The sequence below is a fragment of the Nicotiana tomentosiformis genome, chromosome 1 (assembly GCF_000390325.3).
Source record: "Nicotiana tomentosiformis chromosome 1, ASM39032v3, whole genome shotgun sequence".
Lineage (NCBI taxonomy): Eukaryota > Viridiplantae > Streptophyta > Magnoliopsida > Solanales > Solanaceae > Nicotiana > Nicotiana tomentosiformis.
In genome coordinates, this window is record NC_090812.1 from 95,684,655 (window position 1) to 95,707,038 (window position 22,384).

The following is a 22,384-nucleotide window of genomic DNA, read 5'->3' on the forward strand; positions in this document are numbered from 1 at the left end:
AAGATTATTAATTTGTATTTGAAGTTGCTGGCCTGTATCTGTATTGGCATTCTTTAGAGAACACCGGTTGTAGTAATTAACATATAGTATTGTTAACACTCCCCAAGAACCTTAATTGTAATTGTTAATTTGTCTTCTCTTGATAATTGGAGATGTTAACCTATGTACATACTAGAGAACAATGCCTAAGTTAAAACCAATCCTTGATTAGTTTAACTGAAGGTTGTTAAAGCATATGTGTTTGTGTTCATTGTTGATACACAATTTTTTCCCTCATATTTTATGAAATATTTCATATACTTTCAAAATATCATTTTTGCATTATTACCCAATCTACAAGAGTCATATAAGTATTTTTTATAATTTTCTATGATTTTTAAAGCTTTAAAAGTGATTTTCTCGCATTTAATTTGTTTAAATATTTATTAATTATCTCTCTAAATCATTTTAGGGTGATTTAATCACCCAAATTTATCATTTTATACCCCCCATGCATTTTTATAATGCTTCATGTCATTTTTATATAATTATATGTGTATTTTCTCTATTTTATCTATACTAGTTACAATAATAGCCTATATCCTAAAATAATTGCGCTTATTATATTATTTATGCCAAAATAACATTTTATATTTTTATAATGTTGAGTTATTATTTTCAAGAATTTTTAATAGAATAAATAATATTTTTACCATTTATTAGACATTTTAATAATCTATTTTAAATAAATTTTAGGGGTTTCAAGAGTTGGCCCCAAACAGGCCAATTTTTCGGACAATTTCAAAGCCCAAACACCTAGCTCATCTCATCTCACCTCTCAGCAGCACAAATCAAACGCCCCCTTAACTTAACCCGGTCGTAACCCGTCAAGAAAACTGTCTTGCTTCCCCTTCGATCATGGCCGTTGATCTTAAATGATCAACGGCCCACAACAACCCTTCTCCTCTCTTTATAATCCCTCGCCCAAACCCTAGAGACCTATTTCCCCGCCCAGCCGCCTCTGTATTCTCTTATTCTCTCTCTCTCTCTGAAGAACAATAGCCGCCCCCTTAAATTCCTCTCCTAATCCCGTTGATAATGGGATTCCTCCATTATTTGCTTACCATATCTATGTTCCTCCGCTACTGGTCACGCGTTCGTAGTATTACTTAGGTACTTGCCCAATTTTGGCAACTACCATCTCCTAGATCGGACTGGAATCGACCTCAATATTTGAGATTTGAACAATATTTCATCCATATACATGAAGAAAGGCCTGATTCTTCACACCAATTGGCTGATTTTAAGCATTGAACTATAACTAGGGTTTGAAGTTCGATTTCTTTCCTTTCCGGTTACTTTACTGATTGCATGTGTATCTTTCTTTCCTTGTTTATGTTTGCTTAATTTCCTTTCCTTGTTTACACGTTTTATTTAACTACTATATAAACCCCTTCCCTGTTTTCCCTCGAGGACTGAACAACTATTGCTACCACTACTACTATTCTCTCAACTCTCACTCTTCTATACTTTTTGCACTTTTTGTTGGTGCCAGCTGAAAGCCAAGGACACCGGAATCATCTCTAACTACCTCCATAGTGAGAGCACTGCTCGGGGCTCATTCGAAGCTCTTGTGAACTCTGATGCACTGGGGGTTTGGAATTCCTGTTGTTGTTCTTACTTTGCTACTGGAATTCAGTGATTCTTCTCTATTTGTTGTTAAAAGTTGCAAATTAGTAAGTGTCCAAACTCTCGCAATTATGTTTCCTCCTTGTTTGTATTCATGCTTCTGAATATCCCTGCTATGTGGGCTTTTCAAAGCCAATATGATGTTGTGCCGACCTTTTGCTTTGATTTTCTCTTTTAATTCTTCACCTGGACTTGTATAAGTTAGCATGTGTTCATGTAGTGTAGTCAACATAGAAGATTTCTGGGTTGTGATACCTGTTCGAAGTTGTTATGTCTATGTATGCTTGATCTCTTACATTGACTGTTTAATACGGTATCCCTTTCATGTCTCAATCTGAATACTTGCACTATAACTCTTGGGATATTTATTCATGCCCAGAATTTGCTCAACTGTACTTCTCTATGCTAAGCCATTCAAGCATAACTTGTTACTTAATCATGTCTATATGAATTCTGAACTCTTCAAACAAGCACGCTACTCTACCATTTGTGAAACCCCAATCCTCACTATAGTTGACTGCTTTACTACTATCCTGTTATGTAGACTCATGCCTGCTAATACTAGGTTTGCTCGGATTAAATGCCTAGGGAATCTTTGATGTGCATAACTGAACTTGCTATATGTGATCAATTTGTATTAAGTAGTTGTTTATTGATTAGTTGTGGTGTTGAGTTTGTTGACCCTAAGCTTCTCTAATAGGTTTCCTTAGTAACACTTCTACTTGCCATGAATTAGCCTACAATTCTTAGTTTATGTTCTGCCTTGCATTCTTATGTTCTTCTTGGGAAGGCTGTTGTGGTATCTACCCCAAAGGGGAGTCTCTTAAGCATGTCATTGTCACTTGTTAATCTCCTTAGAACCAATTCATGCCCTTAACTCGCATGCTTAGTTTCTTGCTTTGTGGATTCATGTTTCCTATAACTAATCTGGTGCATCTAATGAGTTTGTGCTTTGAACTTATTTACTAGTTTGAAAGCCCTACATATGTGCTCTTGTTGTGTGATTGTAAGGTCCTTGTACATGTGTGTCCTCCCACCTATTAGACATCACCCCTAAGGTGATACTTAGAAAATCTTTCTACTGATGATTGTAGTAGGAATCCATGTGCCTTTGCATGAACTCTGAGATATTTGAATGACATATTTTATGTCCCCATGTTCTTGTTGTTTGTTAATGGGTAAGCAAGACGATTGTATTCATGTTTGGGGCCTGGCTTATTGGGTTGTATGTGTTATTGGATCTGAGCATTGGTCAGACATGCTTGCGAACATGGGTATTGGGCATGTTGGATATGCAAGAGTAAGGCTGGTGAAGGCCCAGAAGGCACTGCTAGGTCACTTTGTACTTGTATTGGACCTATAATTGTTGTATTTGGGCATGTAATTACCCTATTATGTTTGTATTTGTTTTATTATTCTAATTGGGCCTGTAATAATCTGTAATAACAAACGACGAGAGAGATTAGTGAAAAGGGGGATGAGGTATCCTAATTCTTGCATGAACGGGTAGAAAACCTGTCCATAAGATTTAATTGCCTTTCTTGCTATTTGTTTGACGTGCTACACATAGAAATCATGCCTATAGGAAATCACACACTTCGCTTAACCTGTCTAATACTCGTACATAATCCAAAATCATGTTTGTTTGAGTAAATGCTTTACTTGCTCTCATATCTACTTCTATGCGCAATTAGACAACATGTTTATAGGGATCAAACGCCAATAACTATTTGTGTAATTTCAATATGATTATTAGATAACATGCCTATAAGATCGCACTAATATATGCCTTTGCTAATACTCATCTAGATATCATGTCTATAGAGCTCTAATTAATTAACCAATCAACTACTTCTGTTGTTCTTATTACACTGCCCGCCTAGATAACGTGTCTATAGGAATATGCATGATGAATCTATGTTTAAATACCAACTATTAGAGAACATGCCTATAGGATATTGTTACTCGCTTAGAAAGCATGCCTATAGGACCAAACACAAATAATTACGAACTCTCTAATAGCTTTCACTGCCCCATGGCACAAATAACTTAGAGATTATGTCTATAGGTTTTATAATACTTGTAATCTGCAAATTCGATAGTATGAAATAGCAGTACTGCCTGTAGGACGTCTTAAATTAGGATCACATAGAAGCCATGTCTATAGGACTTAACGACTCTAATATGCCTTAATTCTGAAACTGTCTACTGCCTAATGTGAAATCTGCTCGTGTGCTTTTGTTGCTTATGTGTGAAGGATAACTTGAGCCGTTTATTGATTTTATGTGTAGTCCTATATGTTTTGAATGTGCACCTAGTTTTATCTTTTGAGAACCCTAAGTAAAGTCTAGAACCACCCAAATAGAAGGTCCAAAGCCTCTTGGACCATATGCATTGGACGGGTAGTGCACGCATAGGACACAGTTTAGAATTGAATTAGAGTGCTTTAGGTAAATAACTTTAACATAATAATTAGGTAGCAGGGGATGATAGTCTATGCCCGCTGAATAATATGAGCAACTCATATCCCAAAGGAGTTGCGAAGTATTATTATATTGCACGGGGTGATCCTTTAGGCTAAAAAACTTGGGACCCCCCTCCTTTATATGTTTATTGGTCGCGCCTTGTCTCTTGAATTTGGAATAATTAAGTTGTATCCTGTAACCTCTAAAGACTTGTACTGATCATTTATATATAGTTTAATTTCTTCACATGTGCGATTTTCTTCACACTTGTTTACATTGTAGTTGAACTTTTAAATTCAATGTCTTCCTTCACTTACATGATCACATAAGACAATCCAATAATCCCACATAGCATGAATTTCAGTCAGGACCCACAGTTGTGGACCTCGAAGAGTGCCTAACACCTTCTCTTCGAGGTAATTTGAGCCCTTACCCAATCTTTGGTAACACAGACTAGTTCTAATCAGAGTTATTTGCAAAATGATGCCCTAATATACCTCAAAATTATTAGGTGGCGACTCTTCTCTTTTAATACCCATTTAAAAGAGTTGTCACATATCGAAACCCGCCTTCGCGAGAAAATGGGGCGTGGCATTCATAATTGTTGCTGACTTGGACTGTATGTTCTCTCTCTATCCTTAGGACATATGATCTCAAGTGTTTGATTCTTTAACAGTAATATGATAATGTCCGTGCCTCTGTGTGTGTTTGAAGCTGATTTCTTTTGGATTTGCTTAGCATGTTATTCATAGTGAATCATCCATTTAGTTTTGACATATGGTTATAACATTGTAGATAGGTTGTCTTGTAGTCTCATAATGTTCTACTTTAGCCATCATGGGAAAGGTATATACTTCTGTGGTATGGTACCACTGTGGTGTTGGGATGTACATTGAAAGTGCCTCATTGGCACTTAAACCTGTGGGGAAGAGTGAATGTGAGTGGTTAGGAGTATTTGAAAGTAGAGTTTAGCTCTTGGTTAGGCTACTCTCCCTGGCACAAGCACTGCCCTAGGTCTTGAGACCCTCGGGAACTTTGAAGTGTTAGGGATCCAAAGAGAGCCTTGACCTTGAATGGAACTCTACCCTTAGCCTCTAACCTATTGACATTTATTACTCCTTTTGAGGTTTAGTGTTTAATGACAACGAAAGGTTTTTAATATGGATTACTTTACCATATGTGACCCCACACTAGTATAACTTTCATAACTCAAATTACCATTTGTTATTATAATCTGTTCAATCCATTCACTTATATTCATGTATGAGTGTATGTATAGAGTATTATATCTAATGACCCTCTCTTTCTTTTTTGACATGTACAACCACTCGGCCTGTCAAGTTCCTAAAAGAACTCAAGCCCAAATCCGCCCCTGTGCATTCTAGGAAGTTTGAAGTCAGCTGTTATCCGTTCTTGCTGTTTGCTGGGCCTGCCTTTTTGAGGCTCAAAATCAGAGTCCATCCTCTCCCTTTACTCCTCTACTATTTACTGCTTTATTATTTTATAGCGTTACCGCTTCACTGCCTTTGCTGCGTTTTGTTGTTTTATCTCTCACATGTATACAAAGATTATCATATTAGATTGAATGCTTTACTTTACCTCTTAAATCATGTAAACAACTTTGGCAAATCCTAAAAGAACATAGGATTAAAAGAAACATTAGGTTTAGTAGTAATTAATTTTCATTCGTTAATCATATGCTACTCACGCTATTAATCTCTTATGTTTCACTGACATTTTATGAAGATTGTGAAGCCAAAAATAGCTTAGCAAGGACGACAATCCCTCTTTTTAAAAAAATCAGAAATGAAATCCAAAATTGGCCTTCTAAAAAAGAGTGAATCTTTTTAAAGGCAAGGTGCTGCCACCAGCAAAAGGTTCTTAAACGTTTTCTTCAAAAGTTGAAAGCTAAGGTATATCTTGGACTCATTTTCTTACAACACCCTTATTTCATTAGAGTTGCACAAATAACCACATCCTTTAAACACAAAGCATTTCACAACTTAGCCTTTTATGACATGTTTAAAACATCATGCACACATTTGTAAAACTCTTTCAAACATCATGCACACATTTACAGCAGCTGGAATAGCTCAGTTGGTTAGAGCGTGTGGCTGTTAACCACAAGGTCGGAGGTTCAAGCCCTCCTTCTAGTGCTTAAATTATTGTTCTTTGACAAGGTGGGTTGCTCTGATGGTAAGCGCCCTCCACTTCCAACCAAGAGGTTGTGAGTTCGAGTCACCCCAAGAGCAAGGTGGGAGTTCTTGGAGGGAAGGATGTCGATGGTCTATTGGAAATAACCTCTCTACCCCAGGGTAGGGGTAAGGTCTGCGTACACACTACCCTCCCCAGACCCCATTAGTAGGATTATACTGGGTTGTTATTGTTTGTTGTTGTTTCAATCATATATACCAATATTAGTTTCTAAAGACTCCTTTATAAACGTATATCCTCTTAAAATTACACATCCTCTTTGTAAATATCATGTAAGTCGTACTCATTTAGCACCAGTTAAGCAGAATATAAATAACTAATCATTTAACTTAGTCTAAATCCTATGGAGCTACCTCAGGTAGATTTTAAGGGATGCCTAATACCTTCCCCTTAGAAGAATAAGAACCCTTACCCATAATCTCACCGATTAGCAGAACAATAAAGAATATGACTTTAGTAATTAAATAGGTACCCTAGTATAACTTTAAATATTAGGCGGCGACTCTCTTTCATCAATAACGGAGAAACCATAAGTTGAATCTTGTTTTGACCAGTGCAAAATAGGGTGCAACAACGGGCATTGATATTTTCCGGTGCGTCAGCAGGAGGACTTGTGTTACTCCCATTGACAACTTCCCACAAATATTCACCAATAAGGTATGACTCCATACAAGTCTTCCATATCTTATAGTTGGACGGGTTCAATAACTCTATTCCCAGTCCATTAGCACAACCACCCAAATCCATTTAGAGAAACCAGTTGAACCAACCACTAACTCGACCTTTCAAATATATGTAGAAGCCAACTATGGCTCTGATACCATGTAAAGAATAGCAGTAGAAAAGTATTATTTGGAGACTTTCTGCTAGCCCAAGTTCGTTAACTAAAATAGGAAGATTCAACTAAGGAAGAGGAAGCTTTCAAAAGAGAAGAAAAGTTTTGTAGAGGAGAAGTTTGTTTAGGAAATAAGGCTTTTTTTATTTTTTTTCTTAGTTACAAATGTCTAAGGCCACCCCTATTTATACTCCTCTAAGGATGGTTCTAGATAATATTCTAGAACATGTACAAGAAAAGTCTAGTTAACCTTATCTTCCCACAATACTCTAGAATATCTAGATGTGTCTAATAGATAACCTTATCTTCTCATGATATTTTAGAACATCTAGATGTATTTAGTAGATAAATATCAAGGATACTACACTAGAATATTCTAGAGAAATCTATATTTTTCCAAAAAATCAACTTTACTTTATTTTTCTCACATTTTCACCCATCAAATATCAGCCTGATTTGTTTTGGCAGGTCAAATGACAGCACGAAATGCAACATTAAATGATACAAGCAGGGTAGAATATCTGCAAGCTTATATTGGGAATTTGCTTGATGCTATGAGGCAAGCCCCTATCTTCACATCACACATGTTATTTATGAGAGATTGTAGTCCTGTGGAATATTTGCATAAAATGGATTGAATTGTGTTATTTGATAGTTTAAATTAATAGAGATATAACATAGGAATATTAATTATTTATAACGGGCTTAACATTACCTAACTATACTAGTTGCTTTTAGGTAAAATGTGTACTCCCTCGTAGATCATGAATAACCTCTTCTTTAAACGCGTAGATCAAGCACTTGAGTAACTCGTCTTTTCACTTTAGTAATTGATAAGAAGTATCTATTCCGTCCAAGTCTTTTCTGAAAGACGTCTAACCACAAATTTGAGGAATTTTATCTTTAGGTATTTCTTTTGAGATTTACAAAGATATTCAAAGTTTTCTGCACATTGGCACTCTAGTTTCTTGAAGGGGAAAAGCTCTAAATATAGTTCAATTCTTGAGATTGAGGATAATGTACTTCATTCTTCCTGACAAGTATATTGTGGTTACATTGTATCTCACAACAGTGAATATCTCAGATGATTTTGTTTCCAATTCTTGCAAATAGTGATTCATCAGGTCTAAATTAGTCGTGTAACTTTGTTTGAGGATAGTCCTAATAGTGAAATTAATTGACATTTTGAGGCAGCATATGAGGAGTTTCTTAGTTCAAATCGAAAATATATTATCATGTAGTTCCTTCCTATGTGTTGCTTTGATCAATTACTCCAACTAATGACATGAAAGGGCATAAAAAATGCTTTTGGCTATAACCAAACTTTCCATTTACTTATTAAACAAAATATTCTACAATTAGCTACTCAACCGCTTCCCTAATTACAAAATTATCCATTAAATTGCAATTAATGAAAAGATTTTGACCTTTCATTGCAAAAATTCTCATAATATTTCAATATTGAAAATCTAAAGTTACTAATTAATGTATACTTTTACCATTAAACATTATTTGAAATTTGATAATAACCCAAACATATTTTTTAAAATGTTCCAAAAAGGCTAGAAAATACAAGTCACTCTAGTTTATCATATTTCAAGTGAGTCATGTTACATCTAAATAAATGAGTACTTTAGGTGAAATCTTACGGAGTCATAATTTATTATTGGGAAAAGGTTCAAATATGCCCCGAACTATTGAAAATGAAGCAATTATGTCCTCCATTTGTATTTGAGTACAAAATTGCCCTTGCCGTTAATAAAGTGGTCTACTTTTGTCCCTCCCCACTAACAGACTCCACATCAAGGACAATTTTGTACCCAAATACAAACGGAGGGGATAATTGCTCTTTTTTCAATAGTTCAAGGGCATATTTGATCATTTTTCGTATAAAATAATACTTTTTATTTGATCAAAGCAACACATAGGAATGAAATACAAACGGATGGCATATTTGACGTTGTAGTTAATTCATAGTAACTTTAACAGTATTGCATTATTTATACTTGTAAAATATGCTAGATATTTTTATTTTATATGATTTTCTTTAATTCTTTTTTATTTTATTTTTTTGAATTTTTAATGTATCTTTTATATATTTTTGTGGTATAATGCTATATTATTAATTCATAAATTGAAATAAATTGAAGATCCATGGGGCTTACGGCCCATGTTTCGAGGCTTTCGCCTCGCTCAGTATTAAGTAAAACGCCCCGCCTTATGCCCTCGTATTTTAAACACTGGTTGATAGTTACAAAATTACATCCAACTCACATAACTTAGCAACAAAATTCATTTAAAAAAAACTTTCACATCTAGTGTCATTAGACATGCCGCATTTCACAATCATATCAGGAAAATTAACCACACTAATTCAAAACTAATTAATTTTATTACATTATTTATTTATCTTATCCTAATATTGCCAATTATCTTGAGCAATGCCAAGTAACTTATTATTAGGCTACCACTTGGCTTAATGTAGGTACTTAAAAGAAGAAATTGCATAGATAATTATTTGCACAAGAGAACGTGAATAACAATTAATTATGGATGTAGGTTTGAATCGTTGTTCCAAGCCCACATTTGGGAAGATATCAGTCGTGGAGTTGAATTTTCTGGCGATTTATTTTTTTCTTTCTTTTTCTTGTTTCTGTGAAAAAAATATTAAATATATAAATAAATTACAAACTCCACACACAAAAAAGTATGGGCGAAAATATTAATTTCTTTTTGCATGGAAGGTTTAATAAATAAATCAAAAAATGCCAAATGCCAAACAAACGTGGGGTGCGGGTATTAATTTTTCTTAAACGTGGGAGGAAGTATTTATTTTTTAAAATTGGCAGGTTTAAATTTTTTATTTTTATTTTCTATCTTAAAATAATTTTAAATTTTTTGTTGGAGTTTTATCCTAAAAATTTAAACTTGACATGTTATAATGATGAAACTTGGCATAGAATTCATCAAATAGTATCAAATCTTTGTCTATCGAAATTCTTCACTTGTCTAAATTTATCAATAAATTTTTAAGTGATATTAATTTAAATTATTTTTTTAATTAATTCAAATTATAAATATCCTAACATTATATTTATTTTATCTTTTAGTACATTTTTTTCTGCTGCTATATTTGATTAGTTTTCTTATTTAGTATTTTACTTATAAGTAAAATACCTTTTTTTAATTTAATTATAAATTTGAAATTCATTAAAATTTATCAAGTGGCTTTGTAGTATTTTGACACTTGGCTTAATCTTATGAATAACTATTGTCTATCCTAAAATTGTTAAATAACTTTTTATTATGTTGTCACTCGTCTTAATATAGTGTCTTTGACTCTCTTTCTATTATATAGAGATACTTTCTTTGTAATACGTTCTCCTAGTAAAAATTTGTACACAGATTTCCTATCACCGTTTGACCAACAATGATTTATTAAAGATAGAAAAAGCACCTAAAATTCTGTATACATCTTTGAAGCACTATTTTAACAATTAAAAATTTATTTATGTTTTAAGTATTTAAAACTAGGTATAAGCTGGAAGAGAGCAAATACATCGGATAACTGAGTCGGTACCGACGTGGCACATTAGCTTTAATCGTTTCTGATTCTTTGTTAATGAGGGTAGGCAGAGGATTATTTTGAAGAAAACTATGAGTGGTTTTATCAAGGCTCAACTCTTCCTAATGTAGATATTTCTGATGGTCTTTCAACTTTTCTCATTTTGGACTAGAAATTCAATCCAAATTCTGTCTTTTTTTTGTTTAACAATCTGGTATCCGAAATAAGTTGGCCTCACTATTTAAATTGTGTCGCGTAGGGCTCATTTGGGGACTCAGCCTTCTATCTTATACATTCCACCATATCCCTATTAAACTTAAATCTCAAGAACAAAAGAAAGAGAATAGACTTTCAATGAATGAGTTAGTTGATATTCTATGACATAGAATACGCAATTTCTAGTAAAACGTTATAAAGTGAGAAAATAAAGGGAAGTCCAAAAGTAAACAACTTTTAAACCATATGAATGAAGATTTGGCATTTTGTGTGCATGAGCATTTTTTGCTTTGGATACTTATTGCTGAATAGATTTTCTAATTGATTGATTTATTGCCGCAAAAATAAATTCGAACCATCAAGACCATCCCACCTATTTGAAGTTTTGAACCATGTCAAAATCAGTTCATTATATTTATATATATATATATATATATATAATTTTTACCGTTCTAAAGTGTGTATTTTTCTGGCGAAGTGATTCTATGTAGCTCCGCCACTGACTCAAAAGTTGAGCACGATTTGTACGTAGTGATTGCAAAAAGTTAAAACGGACGGAGACTTGGCTTAGTTTTGTCATCTAATTCTTTTTCCAAATGCCTTTTTGTTCTCTGTAAACTATTCATTGGTAGTTTGATCTTTACATTTTCCTCCAGAGAGAAGCCGCCAGTTGTATAGGACAAAATTGAGAGAGCATAAAATAGAAGTTTTACGGAAGCTACGAGAGTACTTATAATTGGCGATCGAGCCGGCAGCACCAGAGGCAGAGAAGAAGGATGTCGCCGGCAAAGCAATTCCGATGTATATTCACGGTGATGATGCTTGTTTCGCCGGTTCTAGTTTTCGGCGGCGATGATTTCAGCAGAACGGACTTCCCTGATACTTTCGTTTTTGGTTCCGGTTCTTCTGCTTATCAGGTCAGTAATTTCTGCTGATCACTAGCATACATATATACATACATGCATGTGTGTGCACACACTCAGATACACAAAAACACACACGACGCGTCGCGCGGTCACACACACATTATATATGTATATGCAATATGTATGTGTATATGTATGTATATAATGCTGGTTAGCAAATACAGTAAACAGTAGATACTTGACTAGTGGTTTTTTTGGCGATAGGTGGAAGGGGCAGCATTTGAAGATGGACGGACTCCTACCATTTGGGACACCTTTGCTCATGCGGGTTTGTTCTCTTTAATCCTTGTGGTTACCTTGCTAATCTCTGAACTTAAAACATATGTTCCTTTTGACTTGCGGACATGTAAGATTAATAACATTGCACGGTTTGCATCTGTGAAGATTCCCAATGATCCGTAGAGGACAATCCAATTACTAGTATACGAGTTTCAATTGTCAATCAAACTACTGTAGTTCAGTTAGGCCTTCTCCAATCTCGATCTTTCCTCTTTCACCTCACAAATTATCTCTTTTCCTTCTTCCTTCGCAATAGTATTATTTTAAAGGATCATTATGGTTTGGATGGGCCAGTAAATTTGCCCTGTTCCTACAGCAGCAGCAACTGACACTAAATTGTAAAAGTCCCCTAAATTTTCAGGTGAATATGGAGGAGCCACAGCAGATGTATCTTGTGACGCGTACCATAAATACAAGGTCTGGCAGACGAAACAGGATAAGTATATCTCTGAGTTCACATAATTGATGATTAATTTGATTGCCCTTAACGTTGTGTATTGCAGGAGGATGTAAAACTCATGGCTGACACGGGTTTGGAAGGCTATCGATTTTCCATTTCGTGGTCGAGACTTATTCCCAGTAGGCTCCATTATTCAACTACTCCCTTAATACATATCATGCTGTTATAAGCTTTATCTTCCTTCTCATACTTGATTTTTGTCTTCTGTGTAGATGGAAGAGGTCCTGTTAATCCTAAGGGATTGCAGTATTACAACAATCTCATTGATGAACTTCTCAGTCATGGTTATATTTACATTTCCCTGAGCACTAGCTAGTTCTTATGTTTTTCAGTTAAAAGTTTGAATGTCGCTCTTGTTAGTAAGAGTATATAAATGATCAATAACTTACCTGATTGACTCCATTGTGTTTTCATTTTCCTAAATTTGTAGGAATTGAACCACATATTACTCTATGTCATAGTGATCTTCCACAAGCACTTGAAGATGAATATGGAGGATGGATGAGTAGAAAGATAATGTGTGATCGATGCAGAGTACTTTTAATCTAGTTCAAATTTTGGCTACATATTCTTTACACCTAACTGAATGCATAAGAGTTTCTCGTGTTTTTCTTGTAGTGATGACTTCACTGCCTACGCAGATGTGTGCTTCAAGGAATTTGGTGATAGGGTTTTGCATTGGACTACCTTGAACGAGGCCAATGTATTCGCTTTAGGTGGTTATGATAATGGATTCAGCCCTCCAAATCATTGTTCCCCACCTTTTGGATTTAGACCTTGCTCGATAGGTAACTCTTCAACCGAGCCATACATAGCAGCTCATAATTTACTACTCGCTCATTCAGCTGTAGTGAGACTTTACAGGAGGAAGTACAAGGTATCATCTTTAAACATCATATCAAGTGATTACTAGTGTTCTGAAGTCTTAAATGTTTACTAATAGTTTGTTATGTTCCAATGCAGACAACTCAACATGGTTTTGTAGGACTAAATCTCTTTGCATTTTGGTCCCTTCCTTATACAAATAAAACGACCGATATAATTGCAGCACAACGAGCTAATGATTTTTACCTGGGCTGGTAAGCGCTTATTAGCATCAAGACAATCTCAAACATCATTTGTACAATGATTCAGGAAGTAATGCAAGGCTGAGCTTATTTGGTTCACTAAAATTTCAATCCTCATTGCAGGTTTGCCAATCCCTTGATATTTGGAGACTATCCTGACGTAATGAAGAGGAATGCTGGCTCTAGATTGCCCAAATTCACAAGACAAGAATCTGCGCAAGTTAAAGGCGCTATAGACTTCATAGCCCTGAACCATTATATGACAGTACATGTCACAGATAGCTCTAGCAGCTTGGAAACTGATATCAGAGACTTCAGTGCTGATGCAGCTTTTCAATTTATATGTAAGATCAATGACTAATGCATCATAAAATAAAGATAATTATCATGTATTGGCATTTGAAGACAATATTCAGCTTAAATTTGGTCGAGTAGCCAAATAAAGATAGATTTGTCTGATGTCAAGATTCAATGCTTCTATCTCTTTATTTATGCAGTGACAGATGGTGCTACTACACAACCAGGCATGGTGAGGATTGCGACATGCATCAATTCCACTGTGCACTTTGCCTTGTTTATGTTTATGTGTTTTTCCATTCTGACATTTTTCTTCTGAATCAGTATCCAGTGACGGAACCTGGTCTACAAGGAGTACTAGAATATTTCAAGCAAGCTTATGGCAATCCGCCTATGTATATTCATGAAAATGGTCCCTCTCTCTCTCTCTCTCATTCACACACACACACACACAAAATTTTATACCTTTTGCTTTAAATTTCTGAGCCCAAGAAAGTTGTTTTATAGGCTTCAGCGTCCCAATCGAATATATATATCTTTCTTTGAATCCCTAAAATCAAGAAGCTCTAAAAAGCCGAGGGGTGTCAATTCGAGCCCAAACTCATCCAACCCCTGTTTTTTCATTTTTCTGAACCACCCCCCCACCCGCAAAATGTTTTTCAACTTACACATTTTAAATACTAATTTGTTATTTAAGAAAATATATTTTGATTCTCAAAATACTAATAGTATTTATTTACCTTTTATACACCTATGTATAAAAGGTAAAAGGCTTTGTTTATGCAAAATGAGCATGGTTCTAAAATATGGGTCAAGTTGGGTGGGTTGGGCTATGACCCATTGTTTAGCCCATCTTAACCCAAGTAAATTTTGGGTTGGGTTGGGCAATGACTCATTTATTGACCTAACCCATCTTGATCCGTCCAAATTCACCCGAACCCGCCCATTTGACAACCCTATTTAAAGCCTGGTGTTTTTTTTGTCTTGGTAGGTCAAATGACACCACGAACTGCGATACTGAATGACACAACCAGGGTAGACTATCTACAAGCTTATATTGGGAATTTGCTTGATGCTGTGAGGTAAGCCCCCTATTCTCACATAACACATTAGTTACTGATGAGAGACTATAGGCCTGTAGAATATTTACATGAAATAGATGAACCGTCTTTGCTTAAACGCGTAGATCAAGCACTTAAGTAACTCATCTTTGCACTCAGTTGTAATTGATAAGAAATATCTTTCCGTGCATCCTCTGCATGTCCTTGTAAAACCACAAAATTTGGAGAAATTTTATGTTTAGGCATTTCACCGTATGACATCTGTGTCCATCTCTTTGTTATTCTAGGAATGGATCAAACGTGAAAGGCTACTTCACATGGTCATTTTTAGACTGTTTTGAGTTATTGGACGCATATGGTTCGGCATTTGGCCTATATTATGTGGATTTAGATGACAAAAACTTGCAAAGATATCCAAAGTTTTCTGCACATTGGTACTCTAATTTCTTGAAGGGGAAAGGCTCCAAACATAGTGCACTTCTTGAGATTGAGGATAAAGTGCTTCATTCTTCCCAGTCTCGTTCTTCTTCATAAGTATTGAGTTGTATTGTGTTCTCAATCCAGTTATGGAGTTCACATTTGTCTGTTGTAATTTTTGCAAATAAAGATCCATAGTCTAGACGATTGATCGTGTACCCTTGTATAAGGACGAACTTAATTTAATACATATTACACAGCATACAAAATTTAAAAAATTTATTTATTTGCCATAACATAGTTAGTTTGTAATTCTCATTCTCGGCGTCATGTTTAACTACGCAAATAGTATCACACTGATATTTTAAGATTTGAAGCAAGCGGACTCAAACGTGCAGTTTTAACTATAGAATTGAGGCTTTCAAAATGATGTACAAAAACACTCAAAAGTAAATTAATGATTTTCTGTCCAAGAGTTTTTAGGCCCTTCTTGTAAAAGCTCTGATACAATTAACATAACTTTCTTTTTTTGGCTTTCGAAGATTGCAATAACTTGCTTCCTCCGCCTCAAATTATTTATCGTGATTTCTAAAAATAGTTGTCAAATTATTTGTCATAAAAGTTCAAGATAAAATTGATTTTTTTTTTTTTTTTTTACCATTAATGGTAATTGTTCTTGAAGACTACAAACACCTCAATTATGAGAAATTCTTTTGGGCCACACTATTTTTGGTCACAATGACCCAAATGGGGTTATAAAAGTAAAATCACACCCAAATTAGGGTTTCTGGACAAACTTTATACCGAAAATACCCTTACCGCTGGGTTTGAATTTCTCTTCATGATTCTCTCTCACCCATTTAATGTTTGTCTTCCCAATACATGGAAAATATCAAGCGTGCAAACTCTCTTTCCCATAAACCTTTTTTGTTTTATCTTTTTACGTATTTTTTCATCCTTTTTTATAGTATACACGTATATATTTCGAATTTATTCATCTATATACATATATTTTTAGAGAAAATACTTCTTTTTAGAAAAGAGAGTTATAATACTTCTTAATTCTTAGTGTAAATAAAATATATTTTTATCTTTGATATAATAATAAAAAGATAGTTATTAAAAATTAAGATGAATAATAAGATATTGTTAGCTTCGATATTTCATTGCTAAATGTTAGCGCCACTATATTAGCGATGAATTTCACTTTTTTTTTTTTGTAAAAAAATCCATATTTAAATTAATATATTTTCTTTTTATTTAGTGATGAAATCATAAATCTAACGGTATTTCATAGATAATTAGTTAGGACACGTCATCAACCACTAAAATTAGTTTTTCTTGCACTAAAGCTGTCATAAAATTCTTTAACATATGAGTACTTATTTAAAATAAGTGTTTAGATATATGAAATTATTTTAAGTACTTATTCCAAAAAATTCAGGACCACATATACATAAATAAATGGATAAATAAATATATAAAGTCTTCACCATATGAATACTTAAATTAAGAGTTTAGATATAAAAAAAGGTACTCCAAATACTTATTTAATAAAATAAGAGTTTAGATATAAGAAATTACTGTAAAGACTTATTTAAGAATAATAAAGGACCAAACTTACATACAACACACACACACACACACACACACATATATATATATATATATATATATATATATATATATATATATACATAAGTCAAGGAGTCAGTTGATAAGCTTTGAGGCCTTAAGTCTACTGATCTATTGCTTAGGATTAATTTTTATATTTTAAATTTTGTTATTTGAGAATTAGTGAATTCTTTGATTAAATACAATTACTAAATAGTTTATATTTTAGAAAAATCTAACTTTTATATTTAAAATTCATTATTCCTAAAATATCTCTATTTTCTTTTTGGACTAGCTCTTGTAATGACTTTGGTAATCAAAGAATAATATTTATTTAACTATTTATTGTAGTTAAATAATACTATTTGATATGGTAAATGCATGACAAAAAGTTATAACCAGCTAGCGGAGTTTATTGTCTCTTCGAATTTTGTGGCTATATTATCTTATTATAACAAATAATTATAGTTATTAAGCAAACTATTGCCATGATTATTTATGACATGAATAAAAAAAGAATTTTTTACATTCAATGTTTCTTGCAAATTATGTTAATTACATCGTTGCGATTCATAGTTATATTAACCGTTTATATAATAGCCAATATATAATTTCATTCATTAAGGTCATACGTATCGGTCACTAGTTATTCATAGCAACTATATAACTCCGTTGACTAAGATTGTAGTCATATAACCTATGTTAATTACATCGTTGCGATTCATAGTTATATTGGTCGTTTATATAATAGACAATATATAATTTTATTCATTAAGGTCATACGTATCGGCCATTAGTTATTCATAGCAACCATATAAGTTTATTAACTTTTGTCATAGTCGTATAACCTATGTTAATTACATCGTTGCGTTGAATTGACCGTTTATATAATTTCATTCATTACGGTCATATGTATCGGCCACTAGTTATTCATAGCAACTATATAAGTCCATTAACTGAGGTTGTAGTCATATAGCCTATGTTAATTACATCACTGCGATTCATAGTTACACTGGTCGTCTATATAATAGCCAATATATAATTTCATTCACTAAGGTCATACGTATCGGCCACTAGTTATTCATAGCAACCATATAAGTCTATTGACTAAGGTCTTAATCATATAACTTATGTTAATTACATCGTCGCGATTCATTGTTATATTGAATTGACCGTTTATATAATAGCCAATATATAATTTCATTCATTAAAGCCATACGTATCAGCCACTAGTTATTCATAGCAACCATATAAGTCCATTGACTAAGAAAAATTAGACAAATCTAATAAGAATTAAGAAAATAAGTTTTGATCAAATTTCATTTATGGTGAAAACTAATTATGATTGACTCCTATTTTTATAGTAATTAGATTTTGCAAGCTTTCAAAAATTAAGATTCTTATTTTAATAGCTATTCACTAACCATGTGATCCGTTTTCTTCCATTCCATTTTTTAAAAATAATTTTAAAAAAATATTATATAGAGAAAAATAATAATTGTAGGAACGCTGTTACAATATTGTATATAATGTGTTTAAAAAAATAAGAAAATAGTTTTTTATGATTAATATCTTAATTGAGAGCGATTACTTTAAGTGTGAACGCATAAGATGATTTTTTAAAAATAGGGTCCAATTTAAAAAATAAAAGGATATGACTTATTTGAATTTGAGATGAAATTTTTTTAAAAAATAAAAATATAATAAGAAAAATCATATTTTGGATATGAGCAATAGAATCAAAGTTTCTTTTAAAATAATTTTTAGTTTTTATTTGTATTATATTAAAATGAGTGTGGTGCAATAAATATTAAATTAAACAAACTAATATTTCTTGTACTACCAAGTTTCTTGGTTTGAATTCATGTTTAGTTTAAGGATAAAAAAAATGAAAGGTTTGTTTTGCTGATGTGTAGATCGTATATTTTATTAAATCAAGTATATAATTAATTTTTATTAAATATACATTATAATTTGCTATACACATAAAATACACAAAGTATATAGAGACTTTTTATTTTCATATGTATGGAAACATGTATCAATTTTAGTTGCTCAATGTATTTTGGGAATAGAGATAAGTTACTGTATTTATTAGTGTGTTTTGGAGGGAAAAAATATTTGGGGGAAAGATTGCAAAACTGAATAAGGTTATGATAGTCTTTTTACGAGTGTGGTCACATTTGAGCCAAATTAATGTGGCCGTTTAGTAGCTCTCCTCGATTATATGTAACATGTTCAAATACCAATAAATCAACCTTGTTTTCTTAAATACTTTATCATGTTTTACACCCATGCAATCAATAAACGACAGAGTACTAATTGCTTCAAATCCTAATTCCTAACGACTTCCACCATTGTACTATAAAGTCTATTCTTAAATCAAAATTATGCTACTATGATAATGAAAACATATTTAAAGAAAATGGAGAAGGAAGTAAAAAGTCATTTGATTGTTGAACATTCAAACACATTCTTCAAGTTTGTTAATTTAGTTTACCCTAGGTGTCTTTTTAGATATCCTATAGAGTAAACCATTCGCACTCACATTTAATAGAATTTTAGATAATGTCATTGACGGAGATGACACAACAACAATAACAACAACAACAATAAACTCAGTTACAAGTGGGGTTTGAGGAGGTTAATGTGTACGAGACCTTATCCCTACCTTGTGAAAGTAGAGAATCTGTTTTCAGATAGACCTCCGGCTCAAGGAACAATGATAAGGAAGCAACCAACAATAACAACAACAAGCTAAAAAATAAAGACACAATGTGTAATAACAAAGATGTAGAAATAAGAAATACAAGAATACTACTGGTAAGAATGACACACGTGTAATAAAAAAGATCAAGGAGCAAAAAAATATATAAATATTACTAATACTACCAGTAAGACTAGGAGAAACCCTCTGCCACCTATCAATATTCGACCATAATTCTCGACCTCCACACCTTCCTATCGAGGGTCATATCCTCGGTAAGCTGAAGCAACGCCATATCCTGCCTAATCACCTCTCCCAAGTACTTCTTAGGCCTACCTCTACCCTTCCTCAGACTCGCCATGGTCAACCTCTCACACCTCTTAACCAGAGCATTTATGTCTCTCATCTCCTCATCACGTGCCCGAACTATCTCAACCTCGACTTCCGTAGTTTGTCTTCCACAGGGACCACTCCCACCTTGTCCCTAATAACTTCATTCCTAATCGTATCTTTCCCGTTATGTACACACTTTCATCTCAACATCCTCATTTTTGCTACTTTTATCTTCTAGACATGAGATTTCTTGACTGGCCAGCACTCAGCACTATATAATATTGATGGAGATGACACATAAATTAAAAAAATATTTAATAAAAAAAGATTATATATTAAGACATGAATGAGAGTAAAATAGTCAAAATTCTCTCGGAACTAATTTTTCTTAAATGGTGTGTACAAGAGAATCATGAAAGATAATTTGAGACGAATGTAGTATTAAATAAAGCAATGATTAAAAATCACATCCCTCGATTTTCGTGCACTTATCTCTCTTTTCCTTTTTCTTCTTTTACTTTTTTTTATTGGTTGCAAAAACCTCATCTCCATTAAAGATCTAGAGTCCAATTTGTCTAATCCGAATCGAGTCAACTCGTGAAGAATTTGAATTTCGTTGTCAAGCTGAAGCAAACTCATTTCAAGAACCTCATACTCCACGGAAAAATTCTTTTTGAAAATTAAATTTTCAAAAGTAAGTCACTTTTGATGTTCAATTACCAGAAAGTATATTTTAAAATAGTATATATTTTTCACCCAAAAATCGTCTCTTTTGCTTACCTCATATCAATTCTTAACTTCATATTAGTGTTCTAAATTTTCTTTACCTCATATCAATTCTTAACTTCATATCAATGTTCTAACATTACATTATAATCACTCTTTAATACTAAAAAGTGTCTAAAACACTATCCAATTTGCTAACTTTATGTCAACCTTCTATAATTTTTTAATAAACTTTTTCCATTTTCAACCAGCATTTAAAATACTTTTAAAAACAATAAGTCGATCTTTTCCTCTCATACCGTTTGAATCCAAGATTCATGAAAAATGAGGGTCGGCAGTGTTAGTCCCGCCAATATTGTTGTATTTGTAAATAATAATTCTACAAAATATAAGTTATCGTAATGAAACAGTAATTAATTCGAGCCCACTGAATTCACAGTGTTTCCTTAAGGAATTTAATCCCCTCCTAGTACCCAAGGTAATGGATTATTTTCTCCCAAGATAGAACGAATCACACATTGGTATAGCGGTACTTCAAACCTCAGTGTTTCAGCGAACACAAAGTTCGGTAGCAAATCACACTTACAGTTGCTTTGTTTGAAGTTAAAACAATACAGAACGAAGGAGTAGAAACTCAGAAAATCGTATAGAAATGCTGAGAGGAAGGAGTGCAATGTATAGCCAAAGTTGAGCATTTTTCAGTTTTGTTGGTGTTTTATTGTTTTTCGTTCGTGTCTTTCTTCAACAGCTGCTGCACATATATATAGCAGCCAGCTTTGAAGATGAACGGCCCTCCATCCTCCATGGTGGAGCATGCACTAGCTTGTTTGTGGAGCAAGCACTTGGCCATGGTGGGAATTGGAAAATATTCGTTACAAATGCGGATAATCTTACGTTAATATTTACTATTAACAAATAAATTTGGTCCAAAAAATTAATCAATCAATCGATCATTTGACCAAATCCAAATCCAAATCCAAATCCGAGTCCGAAGCCGAAGCCGAAGTCGAGCCGAGCGAGTGACGACGACGACGGCGCGAGACTTGCTTTCTTTTTAACTCTTTAAGAGTTACAAGAAGAGCAATTATATATATACCCACCAAAATTTTTTTTCTCTTCCAATATGGGACAATGTCTCACTGTCAAGAGGGAAAAACTTAAAATTTTACTCAAAAATTTTATTTTCCTTCCATTTCCCATTCACCCTTATTTTAAGACTATTTCATCTTAAATAACAAAAATCTCAACAATCCCCCACATGAATGGGGAATGGCTATATCACAGAAGTATGCATGAAAAAACTGTGTGATTTGCAAGCAAGGATTAATCGCATCTGGATAAGTAGGTTTCCCTTTGAACTTTTCGTAGTAAACTTATGTCGGATATACTCGGTCAATCGGTAGATTTGATATCTTTGAACCGTCGATCTTTGGTGTATACCTAGACAACCATAAGTCACACAATCAACCATTAATCGTCTTTGGTTCTCATTGTTGTGTTCGTTTCAGCCATGAACACCGCCTGGTTTCATAAG

General features: G+C 33.5%; 1 protein-coding gene and 1 non-coding gene across 2 annotated transcripts; both read left to right on the forward strand.

The window, feature by feature from the left end:
* The first annotated feature begins 6,215 nt into the window (after positions 1-6,215).
* Positions 6,216-6,289, forward strand: TRNAN-GUU (transfer RNA asparagine (anticodon GUU)). Its single transcript has one exon. It is a non-coding gene; the product is annotated as a tRNA-Asn (tRNA).
* Positions 6,290-11,505: 5,216 nt separating this feature from the next.
* On the forward strand, positions 11,506-15,766 carry LOC104090602 (beta-glucosidase 11-like). The gene is made up of 13 exons (XM_009595739.4): positions 11,506-11,880; positions 12,094-12,157; positions 12,530-12,585; positions 12,672-12,747; positions 12,841-12,912; positions 13,059-13,146; positions 13,247-13,505; positions 13,592-13,707; positions 13,819-14,039; positions 14,193-14,224; positions 14,317-14,404; positions 14,984-15,074; positions 15,341-15,766. Exons 1-13 carry the CDS (start codon positions 11,740-11,742, stop codon positions 15,585-15,587), a joined length of 1,551 nt encoding a protein of 516 aa, XP_009594034.1. The 5' UTR covers positions 11,506-11,739; the 3' UTR covers positions 15,588-15,766.
* Positions 15,767-22,384: the final 6,618 nt, after the last annotated feature.

What these genes read in the sequence shown, in the direction of transcription:
- LOC104090602 (XM_009595739.4), top strand. Translation starts at nt 11,740, where the DNA reads ATGTCGCCGGCAAAGCAATTCCGATGTATATTCACGGTGATGATGCTT. An exon ending in GTGGTCGAGACTTATTCCCA is followed by an intron (nt 12,748 to 12,840) that starts GTAGGCTCCATT and finishes TCTTCTGTGTAG; the next exon opens with ATGGAAGAGGTCCTGTTAAT. An exon ending in TGATGAACTTCTCAGTCATG is followed by an intron (nt 12,913 to 13,058) that starts GTTATATTTACA and finishes CTAAATTTGTAG; the next exon opens with GAATTGAACCACATATTACT.